Genomic DNA, 15,123 nt, shown 5'->3' on the forward strand with positions numbered 1-15,123 from the left:
AGAAGAGGAAGGAGAGGAGTAAGACGAAGACAATGAGGAGAAGGAGGAGGAGGAGAAGGAGGAAGAGGAAGAGGAAGAGGAGGAGGAGAAGACAAAGTGACTGATTGATTAATTGCTAGCACTTTTCAGCTCCGGGGCAGATGGCGACAGAGGAGGAGGAGGAGGAGGAGGAGAAGGAGGAGGAGGAGGAGGAAGGGGAGAGCTATCATCATCAACAGCAACAAGGGGAAGAAGAACGGAGAAGCTTAATTTAGAAGTCAAACAACTGGGTAAAGAAGAAGTCATTAGGAACCCTCTCGTCTTCCCGCTCTTCACCGCCGCCTCCACCACCACCATTACCCTATAAGTACAGTGGTATGGGGAGAAAGTATTTAGATATTCCTCACACTACTACTACTACTACTACTACTACTACTACTACTACTACTACTACTACTAATGCGTTTACCCTAATAGTGAATCTTCGAAAAAAAAAAACGATAATATTCAGTGGCTAATCTCTCTCTCTCTCTCTCTCTCTCTCTCTCTCTCTCTCTCTCTCTCTCTCTCTCTCAACAGCGTGAATTTAATGTAGTTCTCACATAACTTGTTTCCTGTAGACATTCATTGACTATATTTCTCTTTACTTCTCTTCCAGTCGCTTCTTGTATGTTGTTGTTGCTGTTTTTGTTGTTGTTGTTGTTGTTGTTGTTGTTGTTGTTGTTGTTGTTGTTATTACCATTGAATTTACTCTAGAGAAATTGCTAAACGAAATGAAACAAAAAGTATGAAATGAAAGCGCATGCGTGTGTATGAAAAAAAAAAGTGACATTTGAGAAGCGTGAAGACAAACAAACGTAGCGACCTTTAAGATGGAGAGGAAGAAAAAGAGGGAAAGGAAATGAAGGAAGGAGATATGAAGGGAAAGGAGGAAGGGAGGGAGAGAGGGAGGGTGGGTGGGATGTGATGGTGTTGGGAGAAGGGGCGCTGGTGAGGATTATGGTGGAGGGGGAGGAAGGGGAGGTAAGAGAGGTTTTGCTAAGGTTATGTAAAGAGTGAGACAGTGTGTTTGTATTGCAGTGTTGGAGCGGCTGGGAGGAAGAGATGAGGCCATGAGGGTTGCCCACTACACACACACACACACACACACACACACACACACACACGAGGTTTTTCATTGGGTACGATTTAATTAAGACTTTTTTCATCTTCTTTACTTCTTTTTACTGGTCTTGAAGTACCGGCTTAATGAAAGAGTCTTGTGACAGAGAGCACGACCTGAAGAAACGCCTTGTGCTATCCTTGAGCCTCGTCACGCCGCGGACTGCCTGACGTGGCCCCGGCGGGATGCTAGCTAATGCCTACTGCCACTTGACCCCCTGACCGGTAGACACGCTGGCGGCTACATGTGGGTCTCTTCATACACCTCGGCTTGTAATGGTGTTCCTTCAGGGGCTTACTTGTCACCTTTGCAGTTAATTTGGTGTTCCCTAAAGCTACATGGCCCGCTTCACACATATTTTATAGTTGAATTTATATTGGTTTTAAGAGTGTTTTCTTAAGGTTTTAGAGACAGATTAATAAGATTTTTATATTATCCAAAAGGGAAAGAATTGAGAACCAGGCTAATCGTCTATGTGGCCTTTAATTGCAAATAGTTATAGTGAGGGCAAATGGTGTACGTTTAAATAGGTGTACTACACGCCTTAGAAATTTTTGGGGATATTTTTTAAAGTGTGACAATTTTTAATAGTATTTGTTTATATTCTTAAACACTGCAGTCGTCTGTCAGTGTTTTCTATCTCATATTGCACGTTTTCTGTGAGCAGCGTAATCTCTGCTATTTTGATTTTTCCTCCATCTGCCCGTTTTCCTGAGACGAACTGGAGAAAGAAAAAGTATCAACTATTAATATCTTTCTATCCTCAACGCAACATTTATATTATTTAGATGTCATTGGGGACGAGTTTGAAGTAAAGTGTCGAATGCGTGCTCGCTTTACACTTGTGGTGGCTGAGGTGTCATTGTTGTGGTGCGAGCCTGCTGGCCTGCTGGACCTGCCGCGGCGGGCCCCGAGCAGGCCGCCCCCACCCTGCACACCTACGCCCATGACGGTAATCACCCACACCTACACACTCACCTCTCACTCTTAGTGGAGCCCACAGCCAGCCAACGCAGCAGGGGCAGGCGGGGGGGTCAGGTTGGGGGATGCTGGGGTGGTCAGGTCACTGGCTACTGTGACCCGTGCCAAGAGTTTGAGGGTGACAGGCTAAGGGATATTGGGTAATGGAGCGTTATTTGTTACGGTATGTATATTTTTTTAGTGGTTGTGTTTCCCAATTCACGGGTCAGAGGATGCGGGTTGCCAAAATTATACTGTGGATAGTTGAGTTAGTGAAAGCAGGACTCCTCAACGGACCAAATAAATGAAAGTAAGTAGTATGTGTGTTTGAGAGAGAGAGAATCAGTTTTCATGTCAAAGCTATAAAAGTATAATAGGCTAGACTTATTGGGTTGTGATCTGCACAGTGAAGAGATTAACAGTGAAATTAATGAAGTGAAGGACTGATGGAATTTCAAGTATATTTGTGTTATGGTTGATAGACACTTGCATTGCTGTATTTGTTTATGTTTTCATATTGATATGTTCTTATAGTTGACGTGTGAAACATACATTTTTGCCCATTTTTATGTGTATGAATTACTGAAAATATGAGTGTGAAGTTTTAGGAATAGTTTTGATAGAATAACTACTGAATTAACATTTCTAATATGTCATTTATATCTTAATATATTATTTACCTCTATGCTGTTTCTTGAAGTGACAAAAGCAAAGGTGGATGACAGATTAATGTATAGTGTGTATGTGCAGTGTTCCCGATGGCCAAGGCAGTCGGCGGCAGGAAGGATGGTGTGACGCAGCCTCCCGCACCCTTCGCCACCCTTGCCTCCATGGGTGATGGCCTCCAGCTGTCACCCGCTGCTGTAAGTGTCATGGTGTGTAATGCTATTCTTATTGTTCTCCTTGTTTGCCACCCTTCCTCTTCTTTGCCTCAAACATAAGTGGACTTTAGTAAATTTATGGCATTGCAAAGATTCTAATACCAATTGATAAAGAAAGGTAAGCACCATTAATTGAAAATCCTGCCCTTCCTGTCCTGTACTGTCAGGTGGAAGGCCGTGTGGAGCCCTATGAACTGGTGGAGCTCTTTTATGGGAGTGGCAGTGGCACCCCTACCTCCCCGCCCAGCCACGTCCCACAGGTGTCGCCCCAGCACTCCACAGGCACCTCCTCCCCGGAAGTCATGCAGGTATTTGATTTGTTCATCCTTTTAAGAGTGGATTTTTTAATAATGCTAAATTGGGTTTCATTGCTGTTCCTTTTTATTTTTATTTATTTTTATTTTTTTTCCATTCTTCCTTTCCTCTTCTCTTCTCATGCCCAGAAGGTTACTTTGGCTAGTGATGCATCTTTCTTCATTATTACCATGAGTAAGCTATACTAGCCCCTGGCTAGTACTGTAGTAGTGCGCTGGCCTGGCATTGCTAAGGTCAGCAGATTGAGTTTTGCTCTGGCTCATGAGTTTAAGCTGTCTTCTGGGAGGTTACTGATGTGGTTGGGGCTCCACAGTGGGGAGTTGAGTTCACTTGGCTGACAGTCTGGAGAGCATCAGATATGATGGATACTGGAACTAAAACCAACAAGCTTTAACTTTAACTTTAAATGATATGCATTGGGTAGTTACCTTTACCTTAAGTGAAAGTATATAAGATGGCATGTGATTGATGAGTGTGGTGTGTGTGACAGGTGATACACCCGAGGATTGACATGGAAAGGGCTGTCCTGGGGCCATACACGTGTGGGGTCTGTGGCCGAGCCTTCAGAGAGGCAAGTCACTACACCAAGCACAAGCGTGGCGCCCTATGCCGCAAGCTGGCCCAGCGGATGGCCAAGAAGAACAAGAAAAAGAAGGCTGGCAAGCAGGACTGGCCCGACCGTGTCCGACAGACGACACCCCGGAAACCGTACGAGTGTACTGTATGCGGCGCCAAATTCTGTGACCGTGGCAACGTGGAGCTTCATCTGGAGCGGCGGCACCACACCCGCCAGAAGTTGTGGGTCATGGCGGTGCAGGGCGGTGGCTGCTGTCCGGAGTGTGAGCGTTGGTTCCCCAACAGAAGTGAGCTGGAGCACCACCAGAGGCAGCACCACCCCTCCTACCTGAGACCTGTACAGCCCATCACCACTGCCGCCACTGTCACCACCACCACTGCCCCTGGTGTGGTGTACTACCCTGACCCCCTCCAGCAGGTGACCTCTTACCCTGCTCAGGCCCCACCTCCAGGACCTCACCTTGCCCCTCAGCCTCCTCCTCCCCCTCCCCCACCACCTCCCCAACCTCCAGCCACAGCTCACATGCATGCTAGTATGGCCACAACACTCTTACATCCTCCCCAGCTGGGCCCCCCTCCCTCACTCATTCCAGTGAGTTCTTCCCCCACCCTGCCTCCCCCAGCCCCTGCCCATCCCCCCATGGCTACTCTGCCAGCACCAGAAGTGGGGGAGGCAGCCACCAAGGCCTCGCGAAGCAGCCGTGCGGTACGTCCAGGCTCTGCCAAGTGGAACATGTGTGGGGACTGTGGCCACCGCTTCGTGGACCCCATCAACCTTGAGCTTCATTTGCAGCGGCGCCACCCTGCCTCCCGCCTGCTGGACACCATCACCATTGCAGGCAACACCATGCTGTACCGCACCGACCACACTCGTCCAGACCTGAATGCCGTGGCAATGACATCTCGAAATAGCCTGCCCAGCAACCAGACGTATGAGTGCCTGCTGTGTGGCTTCAGGGCCACTGTACACAGCCTAGTCACAAACCACCTCCAGAGTGTCCATGGCACTGCCAACTCTAACTTGATTCATGTCACAGAGACCCCTGAACCCACACGCAAGGCAGTGCGGGGCAGCCAGGCCCGGCAGAGTACCAAGGACCACAAGGAGAGACACGTGTGTGAGGCCTGTGGGGAGGTGTTTCCCGTGAGGGTGGAGCTGATCAGGCACCGGGTGAAGGAGAAGAAGTACAGGTGTGGGGTGTGCTGTCTGGCATCTTGTAGCCAAGAACAGGTCTCAGCCCACATGGCCGCCCAGCACCCCGGCACACCTGCCAACACCACGGGCCTGGCTTGCTGGCTGTGTGGCACATTGGTCTACTCTGCTGCCACTCTGGATGAGCATCTGAAGAGCCACGGAGTCCTGAGGACTGAGTGTGTGGAGTGCAGAGAGTGTCGGGCCGGGTTGTCAGACCTTCTGTCTCACCTCAGGACCCACCTGCCCCTGCAACCCTCCAGGGTCCGCCTCTCTCTGTCTCAGACCGGCCAGCCAACAACAACTCAGGAGGTGGAAGTGGCACTGGATGGCTCTGTGTACAGCACCTCCACTCAGGATGCAGCCTCTGGGGGGGAAGCCCCAACAGCCTGGGCAGCTGTAGCTTATGCCTGCAGTGAGTGTGGGGCATGCCTGGCTGGGGCAGCACAGCTTGAGGCTCATCTCCAGATACATCAAACCAGCCAAGCCCCTCACCCAGCCACTTCCAACCACTCCAATACCACCACCACTACCACTGTTGCTGCTGCTATTGCAGCCACCACCCAGGCCACATCCTGCCTGGCGGGGGCAGGAGTGTCCCGTGTGCCAGGATCCCTGGAGTTCCGGTGCGAGGAGTGTGGGTTCTGGCGCCAGGATGGGGAACCAGTGATGAAGCACATCCAGGCAGTGCACATGTCTGGCAACATGCTGCACTCTGTCAGGCTTCCCTCAGGCCTCCTACAGGTTCACCCAATTCAGGTCGTGACCCCCATCAGCACCCTGGCCTCACAGTGACCCCAACCACACCTTGCCCAGGGGGATGGTTTTTACTTCCTCTTGAAGACTTTGTTATGCACTTGTTAGTAACTTGAGGTGCCCCTGACAGTAAGACACACAGTGTCTGTACTGCCTTAGTGTTCTTCCCCAGCAGGTCCTGGGTGGGTGCACTCCACTTGAAGAAAATGTTCTGTGCTGTAAAATGATGACCTGGAAAAAGGATCTGTGTATGAAAATGATTCTTGAGAGCTGAGTAGCAAGCAGAAATGTGTGTGTGTGTGTGTGTGTGTGTGTGTGTGTGTTTCATTGTTTGATCTGCTGCAGTCTCTGACGAGACAGCCAGACATTACCCTACGGAACGAGCTCAGAGCTCATTATTTCCGATCTTCGGATAGGCCTGAGACCAGGCACACACCACACACCGGGACAACAAGGTCACAACTCCTCGATTTACATCCCGTACCTACTCACTGCTAGGTGAACAGGGCTACACGTGAAAGGAGACACACCCAAATATCTCCACCCGGCCGGAGAATCAAACCCTAGTCCTCTGGCTTGTGAAGCCAGCGCTCTAACCACTGAGCTACCAGGTGTGTGTGTGTGTGTGTGTGTGTGTGTGTGTGTGTTTGTGTGTAATTCACCACAGTCGTCTGCCAGTCTTCGCCATTACCGATCGAGCTCAGAGCTTATAGTCTGATCTTCGGGTAGGACTGAGACCACAACACACTCCACACACCGGGAAAGCGAGGCCACAACCCCTCGAGTTACATCCCGTACCTATTTACTGCTAGGTGAATAGGGTCTACACATTAAGAGGCTTGCCCTTTTGCGTGTGTGTGTGTGTGTGCATATGTGTGTGTGTGCGTTTGTGTGTGTGTGCTTGACAGACAGTAGTAGCATCTTTATAAAACACATGTCACATTTTTAAAGTGTTTTTAAGCCTTGTGCTGGAACTCAATACGGGTAAAATCAGCTGGAAAACGGGGAAGTGTAAGGCCGCTTTCACATCAAGGTGGCATGTCGCATGTGGCAAGTGGCAAGCCACGTGGCGTGCCTCGTGAAAATGAACATCTGAAAACATATGAAGCCTTTCACATTGAAGTGGCGTGGCACGTTGCATGTGCCACGTGCGACATGCCACGCCACTCGGGAATCGGACTTGCCCGTTATTTTTTAATGTGCAACGTGCCACTGCGGACTATGATGCCAAATTTTAATGGAACTTTCACTTCAAAACTTATTATTGGACAATGTACTATTACTTTTTTTATTATTTTAATAACAATATACAATAATAAGAAAACTCTTGGATGTATGGCACATGTGACAACACTGCCTATGAGAGGGACACGTAGCTGTGTAGGACACAGTTGTCTTTTTGTTGTCAGTTGTCTTTCATGTGTGCTCACGTGCACAACTACGAATGTGTCTCTTCCAGACAAAGAACTATTTAATATAAAATACCAGATAGCAAAAATTTCTTTCCACATTTGGTACAAAAGCTGGAACTTCTCTTCATTGAGCTTTAGTTGCTTTGCAACTACATTAAAACTTTTTTAAGATACAGATGTATCCAGAATTTTTCTTTTTCTTCTTCTACAGGCAACTATAGTACCAATCAAAGCAACAATAATCTCCTCATCTGATCATGCCATCTTGCACACTGTAAAATGTGAAGTGAACTGCTACCCTGAGACACATGGCGACGTGCTACCTTGGTCTGAGATCACCGTTCCCCTCGTCACTTGCCACTTGCCACCTGCCATTTGCCATGTGCAACATGCCACCTTGATGTGAAAGTAGCCTAAGTGTGTGTGTATGTGTGTGTGTGTGTGAGTGAGAGAGGAGTGAATAACAAGCAATCCTACCTCACCTTCCAGGATGATAGGCACTGTATTGTTGCACTGGGTTTAGATAGATTGATTTGTTAAGTAATACATGTACACTGTAAATCAGCTTACACACACACACACATATACTGATATCACATTGAAAATCACTACCAGTTTTTTACTTCCCATACCTTCTTTTGCTGGCTGGAATCTTGCATCACACACAACACTAACATGCAACAGAATGAACCATCACTAGTGGCAGCCCAGCACTGGCAGGGTGAAGGGTGCAGCTCAGCTCTTGTGACCTTAGGGAGGCAAGTTGGAGGCAGTTGTGTGGAGGATAAGGTGGAATGCACATAACACCAGTTCTTACTTGTTACATTAGCAGGAGTGTACAGTGTTGATTGCTAAGTTACATGGTATATAGAGTTAAGGTTTTCCCACCTTGTTCAGGTATCAGGATAGAGTTGAGTGGCAACTGCCAGATGGATCTGTATGGAGGGTCATGAATCTCACAAAGTGTTTTTGATCATTTTGAAAGTGTTGTATGTGAAGGGTGGTGAGGTGGGGTGTGTGAGCCTCTGTCACCTGAATCTTGTTGAGCAGTTCTTAAACTAGAGTTGCTTGTATACATGTACTCCCAGATGACTGTAAATATTACTTTTGGATCATGACTGCATTGCATGTAATATGTATATAGGTATGTACAAAATGTATGCAAGCACACAGGCCCACATGGAAATCTCTTATGTAGAATCATGCATTTTGTAATTTTGGTCCTTTCCTATGTGAGGTGCAACACACAGTGGCAGGCAACTGTCTTTTATTCCTTCTAAGTAAAAACAAGCATTCCAGACACACCACTACAGCACTGCACTGACACAAAGGAACCAGTGCAAAGGTGATCAAGCCTGAAGTTTTGGGGTGTATTTTTGCCTTGTTTGTCCAGCTAATGCCATGCATTGGAATTACAGATGATGATGATGATGTTTAGATAATGTTATAAAGCTGAGAGAGAGAGAGAGAGAGAGAGAGAGAGAGAGAAAACTACTTAATCACATTTCATTTCCTAATTGTTCAAAGTAATGTGAAGATCTGTGTTGAACTGTAGAAGCACATTATGTAGTTTTTATTGAGCTTTGTAAATAGATAGCAAGGGCTCTGTGTGTGTGTGTGTGAGAGAGAGAGAGAAAAGAGAGAGATTCACACACCCAAGGGCATTGTTTTGTCAAATGTTAAACACTTTGTAAAGTTCCAACATGAAATGGTTGTAAAAGTTTTCATATTTTTATATTCTGTGATTTATACCCAAAGTATTACAATACACGAGTTGATGTGTGAAAATGTTTGATGATGAGGGAAAGTGAAGAAGATAATAAGGTGAGTTTATTATGATTCAGTATAATGTATATTTTCTGAAAACTTACATTTTACCTCTTGTGTTGCACTGTAAATTATTATTATCATTTTCTTATGTTTCTCTTTTATTTACTTTATGTACTGTTCTATAGAATGTGTTAAATTAAGCTTCCAAAATTTCTACCATTCTTATAGGTTACAGTAAAAAAGGTTTTAATGAAAGCAGCACATTAAAAGGCATATACAATCTATTTGATGATCAAATGAAAATAACAATCACAGTTCACTTAATCCTGACATGGATGACAGTGCAAGACAGCCACCATCACCATGACTGACCCAATTAAAAACAGCAACAACTTGTACTACTTGCTTGCACCAGACCACATCCATTCACAGTGGCCACAAGGTAGGTTAACTCCTAAATTGTTGCATAGAGACATTTGTCCCTATCCTTTAAATCCTTTAAAATCTTTTAGGGAACCTGCAGTGTCTTCCTCACATAAAAAAAAACTTCACTCCTTCGCTGCACATGATACCCAACATTTTGTAAGCATCTAATATTCATTGTGATGCCGTAAATTATTTGCATTTACAGTGAACTTCCTCATGCCCCTTCTTTTGTCCGCCAACTTTTGTTTCTTCTGCTTCCTCACCCTCTGCCTCCTATTTAGCTGCTTCCTTTTGCCAATATGAATCTGTTTCTGGTGCTTTTCTCGCTCCTCTTCCTCCAACATCTTCTTGAGGGTTGCCAGGGCATCAATGTACTGCTGCTCATAAGGCTCCAACTCCTCATGGGAGAGAGTAAGTTGTGATGCACCCTTGCCCTCATCAGACAGTGCCCTACGAAACTCTCTAAGCTGTGGGAGAGAAGAGTCCGATGCTTTAGATGTTGGGAGTATGAGAGTGCACAGCTGCTTCTCTCATTCAACACTACACTCTAGGATTCAGTTTTGAGAAAGAAGAGTTAGCACAACAACATTCCTATATTTTGATATATGAAACTTTACCGCTACTCATTGGAAGGTAGAAGCGCTTATAGTGACTCACCATGGGTTTGGTGACGAGGGAGAGGGCAGTGCCAGGCCGACCGGCCCTGGCTGTGCGGCCAATGCGGTGGACGTAAGTGGAGGCAACAGTGACATCATAGCACACCACGTGGTCAATGTCAGGTATGTCCACCCCTCGTGCCATGGCATCGCTGGACACCAACCTGAGATATATATGCCATGGTTAATACAATATGTAATAAGTAAGAGAATGACCAGTTTGTCCCATCATTTATATCTTCATCTGTAAAAAAAATCTGCTACAATGCTACCTTTTCCTTCAATCATAACATTAAACATTTTTTAGTACAGTGGGACAAGAATCATTGATTGATACTGAGATCTGCTTTGATGAATTGAGTTTTCAATCAATCAATTCAAGGTGCTCATTGAAGCAGCTGAAATTAGTAAACAGTCACATCACTAGTCAATACTTGTTATGAACTGTTGCCTCCAATGCTTCACCACCACTCACACATGAATCTTTCCTTCTCTGAACTGTGAAAGGACCTGGTGCCTCTTCCTGCTCTTGCTGGAGAATTCTGCCACCACTCTTCCACTGCCTTCTGAGAGGGCAGCCAGGAGGAGTGCCAGATTGTGTGTGGCCTTAATAGAGTTGGTGAACACAAGAACTCTGTGCCGCCCTTTCCCGGACACCAGTAGGTGGTGGAGGGCCAATGGCTTCACCTCTTCCTCCACCACCACAAACTCTTCCCTCAGCTCAGCAGGTCTGACGAACTGGCCCGTCACCACTGCCGTCGACTTGTCCCGATCTGCAAGAAGGGAAGTGACAGTAAGGAGTCCATCTGACTATTTCCACTGTAAAGGCAGTATGGTTCATGGCTTATACTGAAACAAGCTAAATTTTCATAAAGACAAGATGAAGACAATGTACTCGTTAACAGAGGCCATCCAGTTGTTTTGCCAAAAACAGTTTAGATGTAGTGTAACAAGAGAAGCCATACACCAATACAAACTCACCTGCTTCACCTGCAGCAGAAGCAGCCACAGTGTACAGCTTTGGGTGGTGGAGGGCGACGTGCTGCAGATGCTCAGGGTCACTGGACAGCGTGGCTGAAAATAACAAACGCTGAAGTGGTGGCTGGAGCAGCAGCTGGTTTTCTTGCCTGGCCCGGTGGTCCACAATGGCCCGCTCAATGTGGTGCATCCAGTCCCCGCCCTCAGCTGCCAGCATGCGGTCAGCCTCATCCAGCACCAAGTACCTGTGAGGTTTTCTTTGTAAATAAACACTGTAAACCAAGTATGGAAAAATGTCCATATTTTCCATGCATTTCGGCAAATAATTCCACATGACATAACACCAGGTTTATGCTCAAATGGGAAATAAAACTTTTAAATTTAATATTATAAGAAATAATAAATACAAAACAAAATGGCAACAAGCCAGCCAGTGACTCCTGACCTTAGTGCAGAGAGATCCAGTCCCTGTGTCATCCTGAGGTGGTCTGCCAGCCTGCCGGGCGTAGCCACCAGAATGTCAACCAGGGAGTGGTAGCAGCCAAGGTGGTTCTCTACAAGGTTTGCCTGTTCCTTTGACATGGCAGTGAGGCCCACTGCCTTGCCGACATGCAGTGGGGTTCCCTTGCAGTACGTACAGAAAACGTTGTACACCTGATTGACCAGTTCCTGCACTGGGAGGAGGACGAGGACACGTATTCTGGGCACGGTGCGGCTCTTGAGGGTCTGGACGAGAGGCAGCACGTAGGCCAGGGTCTTGCCGCTGCCAGTGGGAGCTGCCACACACAAGTCTCTTGGTCGATATCTGCAGTGGGAAGAAGTCAGGAATGAGGACACTGTATGACTTAAAGAGAAAGGAAAGCAATAACAACTACCTAATGATGGAACATGAATGAGTAAACAACTGCCTGAACAACATTATGGTGTTGCAATAAGCAGAATTTTATGACACTAAGGACAAACTACATCTACAATTTAAAGAAGAAAAACTTTAAAACTGAACAAAAATAGTGTAAGAAAACATTACTGATATGCAGAAAGACAAACAGCATTCTGAAAGCTGTGATAAGGAAAGACTGAATCTCACAGACCAAAATGAAGAAAAACACCTGATTTAAAGAAGGAAAGAAGACAATATTTATCCAATCCATTAGACACAATATTAAGATGGAAGAGGAAGTCTAGAGTAGCAACAGCAAAACGTCACAGCTTGAAGGAGGACCATTCACTCCACAAATCCTAAAAATCTAGAAAAACAAGAGCTACACACAGGAAACCAATGAATGTAACCCTAAGCATCACTTCACCTGCACGATAAAGGTCCAGCGCTAGCCAGGATCTCAGGAATAACAACCTTCTGCACCGGAAACAGCTGTTGGACCTTCTGAAATTTGAGTTCCTCCACCAGGCATGCATCAAGGCCACAGAAGGAGTCCAAGGGAGTACTGCCAGCCACCAAGTCTCGGCTAATCAATGTGGGTTTTGCCAGCCAGTGTGGTAAGGTGCGCTGAACCTGAGGAAGGAGATGAGGTATGTAGTGTGTGTGTGTGTGTGTGTAATTCACCTCGGTCACCTGCTGGTCACCCAGCCAGTCTTCCCATTACTGAGCAAGCTCAGAGCTCATAGATCGATCTTCGGGTAGGACTGAGACCACATCAACACACAACACACACCGGGAAAGCGAGGCCACAACCCCTCGAGTTACATCCCGTACCTATTTACTGCCACACATTAAGAGGCTTGCCCATTTGCCTCGCCGCTTACCGGGACTCGAACCCGGGCCTCTCGATTGTGAGTCGAGCGTGCTAACCACTACACTACAATACGCGGTGTGTGTGTGTGTGTGTGTGTGTGAGAGAGAGAGAGAGAGAGAGAGAGAGAGAGAGAGAGAGAGAGAGAGAGAGAGAGAGTATATCACTATTTATCACATATCAATTGCCACATTAAGTCATACGGACATACATACCTTCTTTTTTTTAGTTTCTTCTACTTCTGTCAAGAGAGTGAAGCCTTCAACTTCTGTAGTGTTGAGTTTATCTTTCATTTTCTTCTCTTTCTTCCACTTCTTCCTTTTACCCACCACAGCCTTTTGGTTATCCTTTCCTTCTACCTTTTCATTTACACCTGTATCTCTGTCAATATGGCTTTCTTTCATCTTACCTTCTGTCTGTATTTCTTCTAATGTGTCTACTATTTCTTGTTTAATTTCTATTTTTGGCACTTCAGTGCTCTTTAATTTTTCTGAAGTCTTCTCTTCCTCTAGTTCTTGTTTCTTGTCCTTTTTCTTCTTCTTCTTCCTTGGTGAACTTGAGTTAATGTCTTCTTCCTGCTGTAAGGTGGTGAGTGTTTGAGTGCTTTCCATTTCCTCACTTGCTTCATCTCTTCTATTCCTCTTTTTCTTTTTTCTTTGGTCTTCACAGAAATCACTTGAGCCCTCTGCCTTCTCACCATTTATTTCCACATGTTCCTTGTGTTTACTTTCTGTTTTTATCTGTATTGCACTTCTCTTTTCTGTTTCAGCACTGATGCTTTCTTCCCCATTTTCAATTTCTTTATGTCTCTTCTTTTTCTTTTTCTTTACCAGTTCTGCTTCTGCCATTTCTGTTTCAGGTATGGCAGACTGTGATTCTTCATCATCCATCTGTAATTCTTCTCTGTCCTTCTTCCTCTTCTTTTTCTTCTTGATTATTGGAGTTCCATCTTCCCCTACTGATTCTGGTATTTCTGAAGTTTCTAGGACACCTTTACTTTCTTCACCCTCTGAATCTTTCTTTTTCCTCTTCTTTTTCTTCATGGCCTCTATATCTGGAGAAGTTTCCTCAGTTCTCACTCCATTCACCCTCAGCTCGGCCTTAGTCACAGGAGTAGCAGCATCAACAGGGTGATCCTTGGGTGTTGCCTCTATCTGTTCCCTTGGTGTCACACTTTGTACTACCATATTTGTGTGTTTTGGTGTACTCAGTCCCTCTCCTAATTCCTGCTCCTCTCCCAGCCCCACACTCAGCCTCCTCTGCCCCATCCCAGCCTTCCTCTCCCGAGCACGGCTGTTGATGCGAGCCAGAAGAAGGGATGCCTGACTGGGGCTTGCTGTCGGCCCCTGACCCTCGCCCCAGTATCGACGGGGCGTGGCATCCCGGGATCCCAACATAACCATAGGGGCCATCACCTGTGGAAACACATGATTAATGAATAACTGTATTTCTAAAGGGTATAGGTTTGAGATCTAAAGGTTAAATGTTTAGGCAAAAGATTCGGGTTTGACCTAAACACAGGCATTAGATATCTTACATGGAAAATTCAGAAATCCTAACACCAGCAACTCCTACCTTTAAAATTAAATATTTACTTACTATGACCAGTAAAAGACAAATCTTTACCAATTATTTAGTAATGAAAAAATGTATTAGGCCTCTAACAGAGAGAGAGAGAGAGAGAGATAATACAGTAGAACCTCCATACTCTCTCAATCCAATATAAGACCACACCTAATCAAAGATTATGAATGAAATGGCAGCACTACTTCTAAAGCTAGAATACACAGCTTTCACTTGAATACATTGCAGAATCTCAAGCACAGTAGTTCACATCACTGACAGCAGGGCACTCGACACCGAATGACTGACTGACTTGCCTTCCCTCCCTAGCCTGTAGTGTGGGTATATTGGGGAGCTGTCACCCCAGTATTCCCCCGTCAGCTGTGTAAATGCCCGTGCTGCCCAGATGAAAGGAAAGGTGCCAGTATGTGTGGGTTAGCGGTGAGCCAAGAGGAGTAGATAGTCACACCACTGACACAGGCAAAACGTCACGTGGAGATGTTTGGGTCGCGAAATGTGAGCAGACGGATGTAAAGTAATAAATCCAGAAAATATGTACTGATTCTATATTAGCTTTTTGACTTAATCTTTTTCATTATTTTACGCTATAACTTCCATCTTAAAGTATAAACATATGGAACAAAGTAAACAAAATAATATATCAACTCATATTTATCAGTGACATAATTTCGACATGACCAATTACTTAAAGCAACCATAAAGGGAAAACTAATTCCAAAAAATAT

At 45.7% G+C, this 15,123-nt stretch overlaps 2 protein-coding genes across 8 annotated transcripts; one reads left to right on the forward strand and one right to left on the reverse strand.

Annotated features, from left to right (window-relative positions):
- The first annotated feature begins 1,937 nt into the window (after positions 1-1,937).
- Positions 1,938-8,966, forward strand: LOC123501596 (zinc finger protein 628-like). Of its 7 annotated transcripts, none has more exons than XM_045250530.1 (5): positions 1,938-2,093; positions 2,852-2,976; positions 3,150-3,290; positions 3,788-6,142; positions 6,433-8,966. In XM_045250530.1, exons 2-4 carry the CDS (start codon positions 2,860-2,862, stop codon positions 5,858-5,860), a joined length of 2,331 nt encoding a protein of 776 aa, XP_045106465.1. In that variant the 5' UTR covers positions 1,938-2,093; positions 2,852-2,859; the 3' UTR covers positions 5,861-6,142; positions 6,433-8,966. The 7 variants fall into 7 exon arrangements, with proteins under 7 accessions (XP_045106465.1, XP_045106467.1, XP_045106461.1 ...); XM_045250532.1 differs by having other exon boundaries at positions 2,852-2,964; XM_045250526.1 differs by lacking the exon at positions 1,938-2,093 and adding an exon at positions 2,252-2,411.
- A 300-nt stretch (positions 8,967-9,266) lies between these two features.
- On the reverse strand, positions 9,267-14,902 carry LOC123501595 (ATP-dependent RNA helicase DDX51-like). The gene is made up of 8 exons (XM_045250525.1): positions 14,695-14,902; positions 13,030-14,229; positions 12,371-12,576; positions 11,509-11,868; positions 11,067-11,308; positions 10,561-10,858; positions 10,087-10,249; positions 9,267-9,896 (listed from the first exon to the last, which is right to left on the reverse strand). The coding sequence occupies exons 2-8, from the start codon at positions 14,224-14,226 to the stop codon at positions 9,594-9,596; spliced, it is 2,769 nt and encodes a 922-aa protein (XP_045106460.1). The 5' UTR covers positions 14,227-14,229; positions 14,695-14,902; the 3' UTR covers positions 9,267-9,593.
- Positions 14,903-15,123: the final 221 nt, after the last annotated feature.

Source organism: Portunus trituberculatus, chromosome 9, assembly GCF_017591435.1.
Source record: "Portunus trituberculatus isolate SZX2019 chromosome 9, ASM1759143v1, whole genome shotgun sequence".
Lineage (NCBI taxonomy): Eukaryota > Metazoa > Arthropoda > Malacostraca > Decapoda > Portunidae > Portunus > Portunus trituberculatus.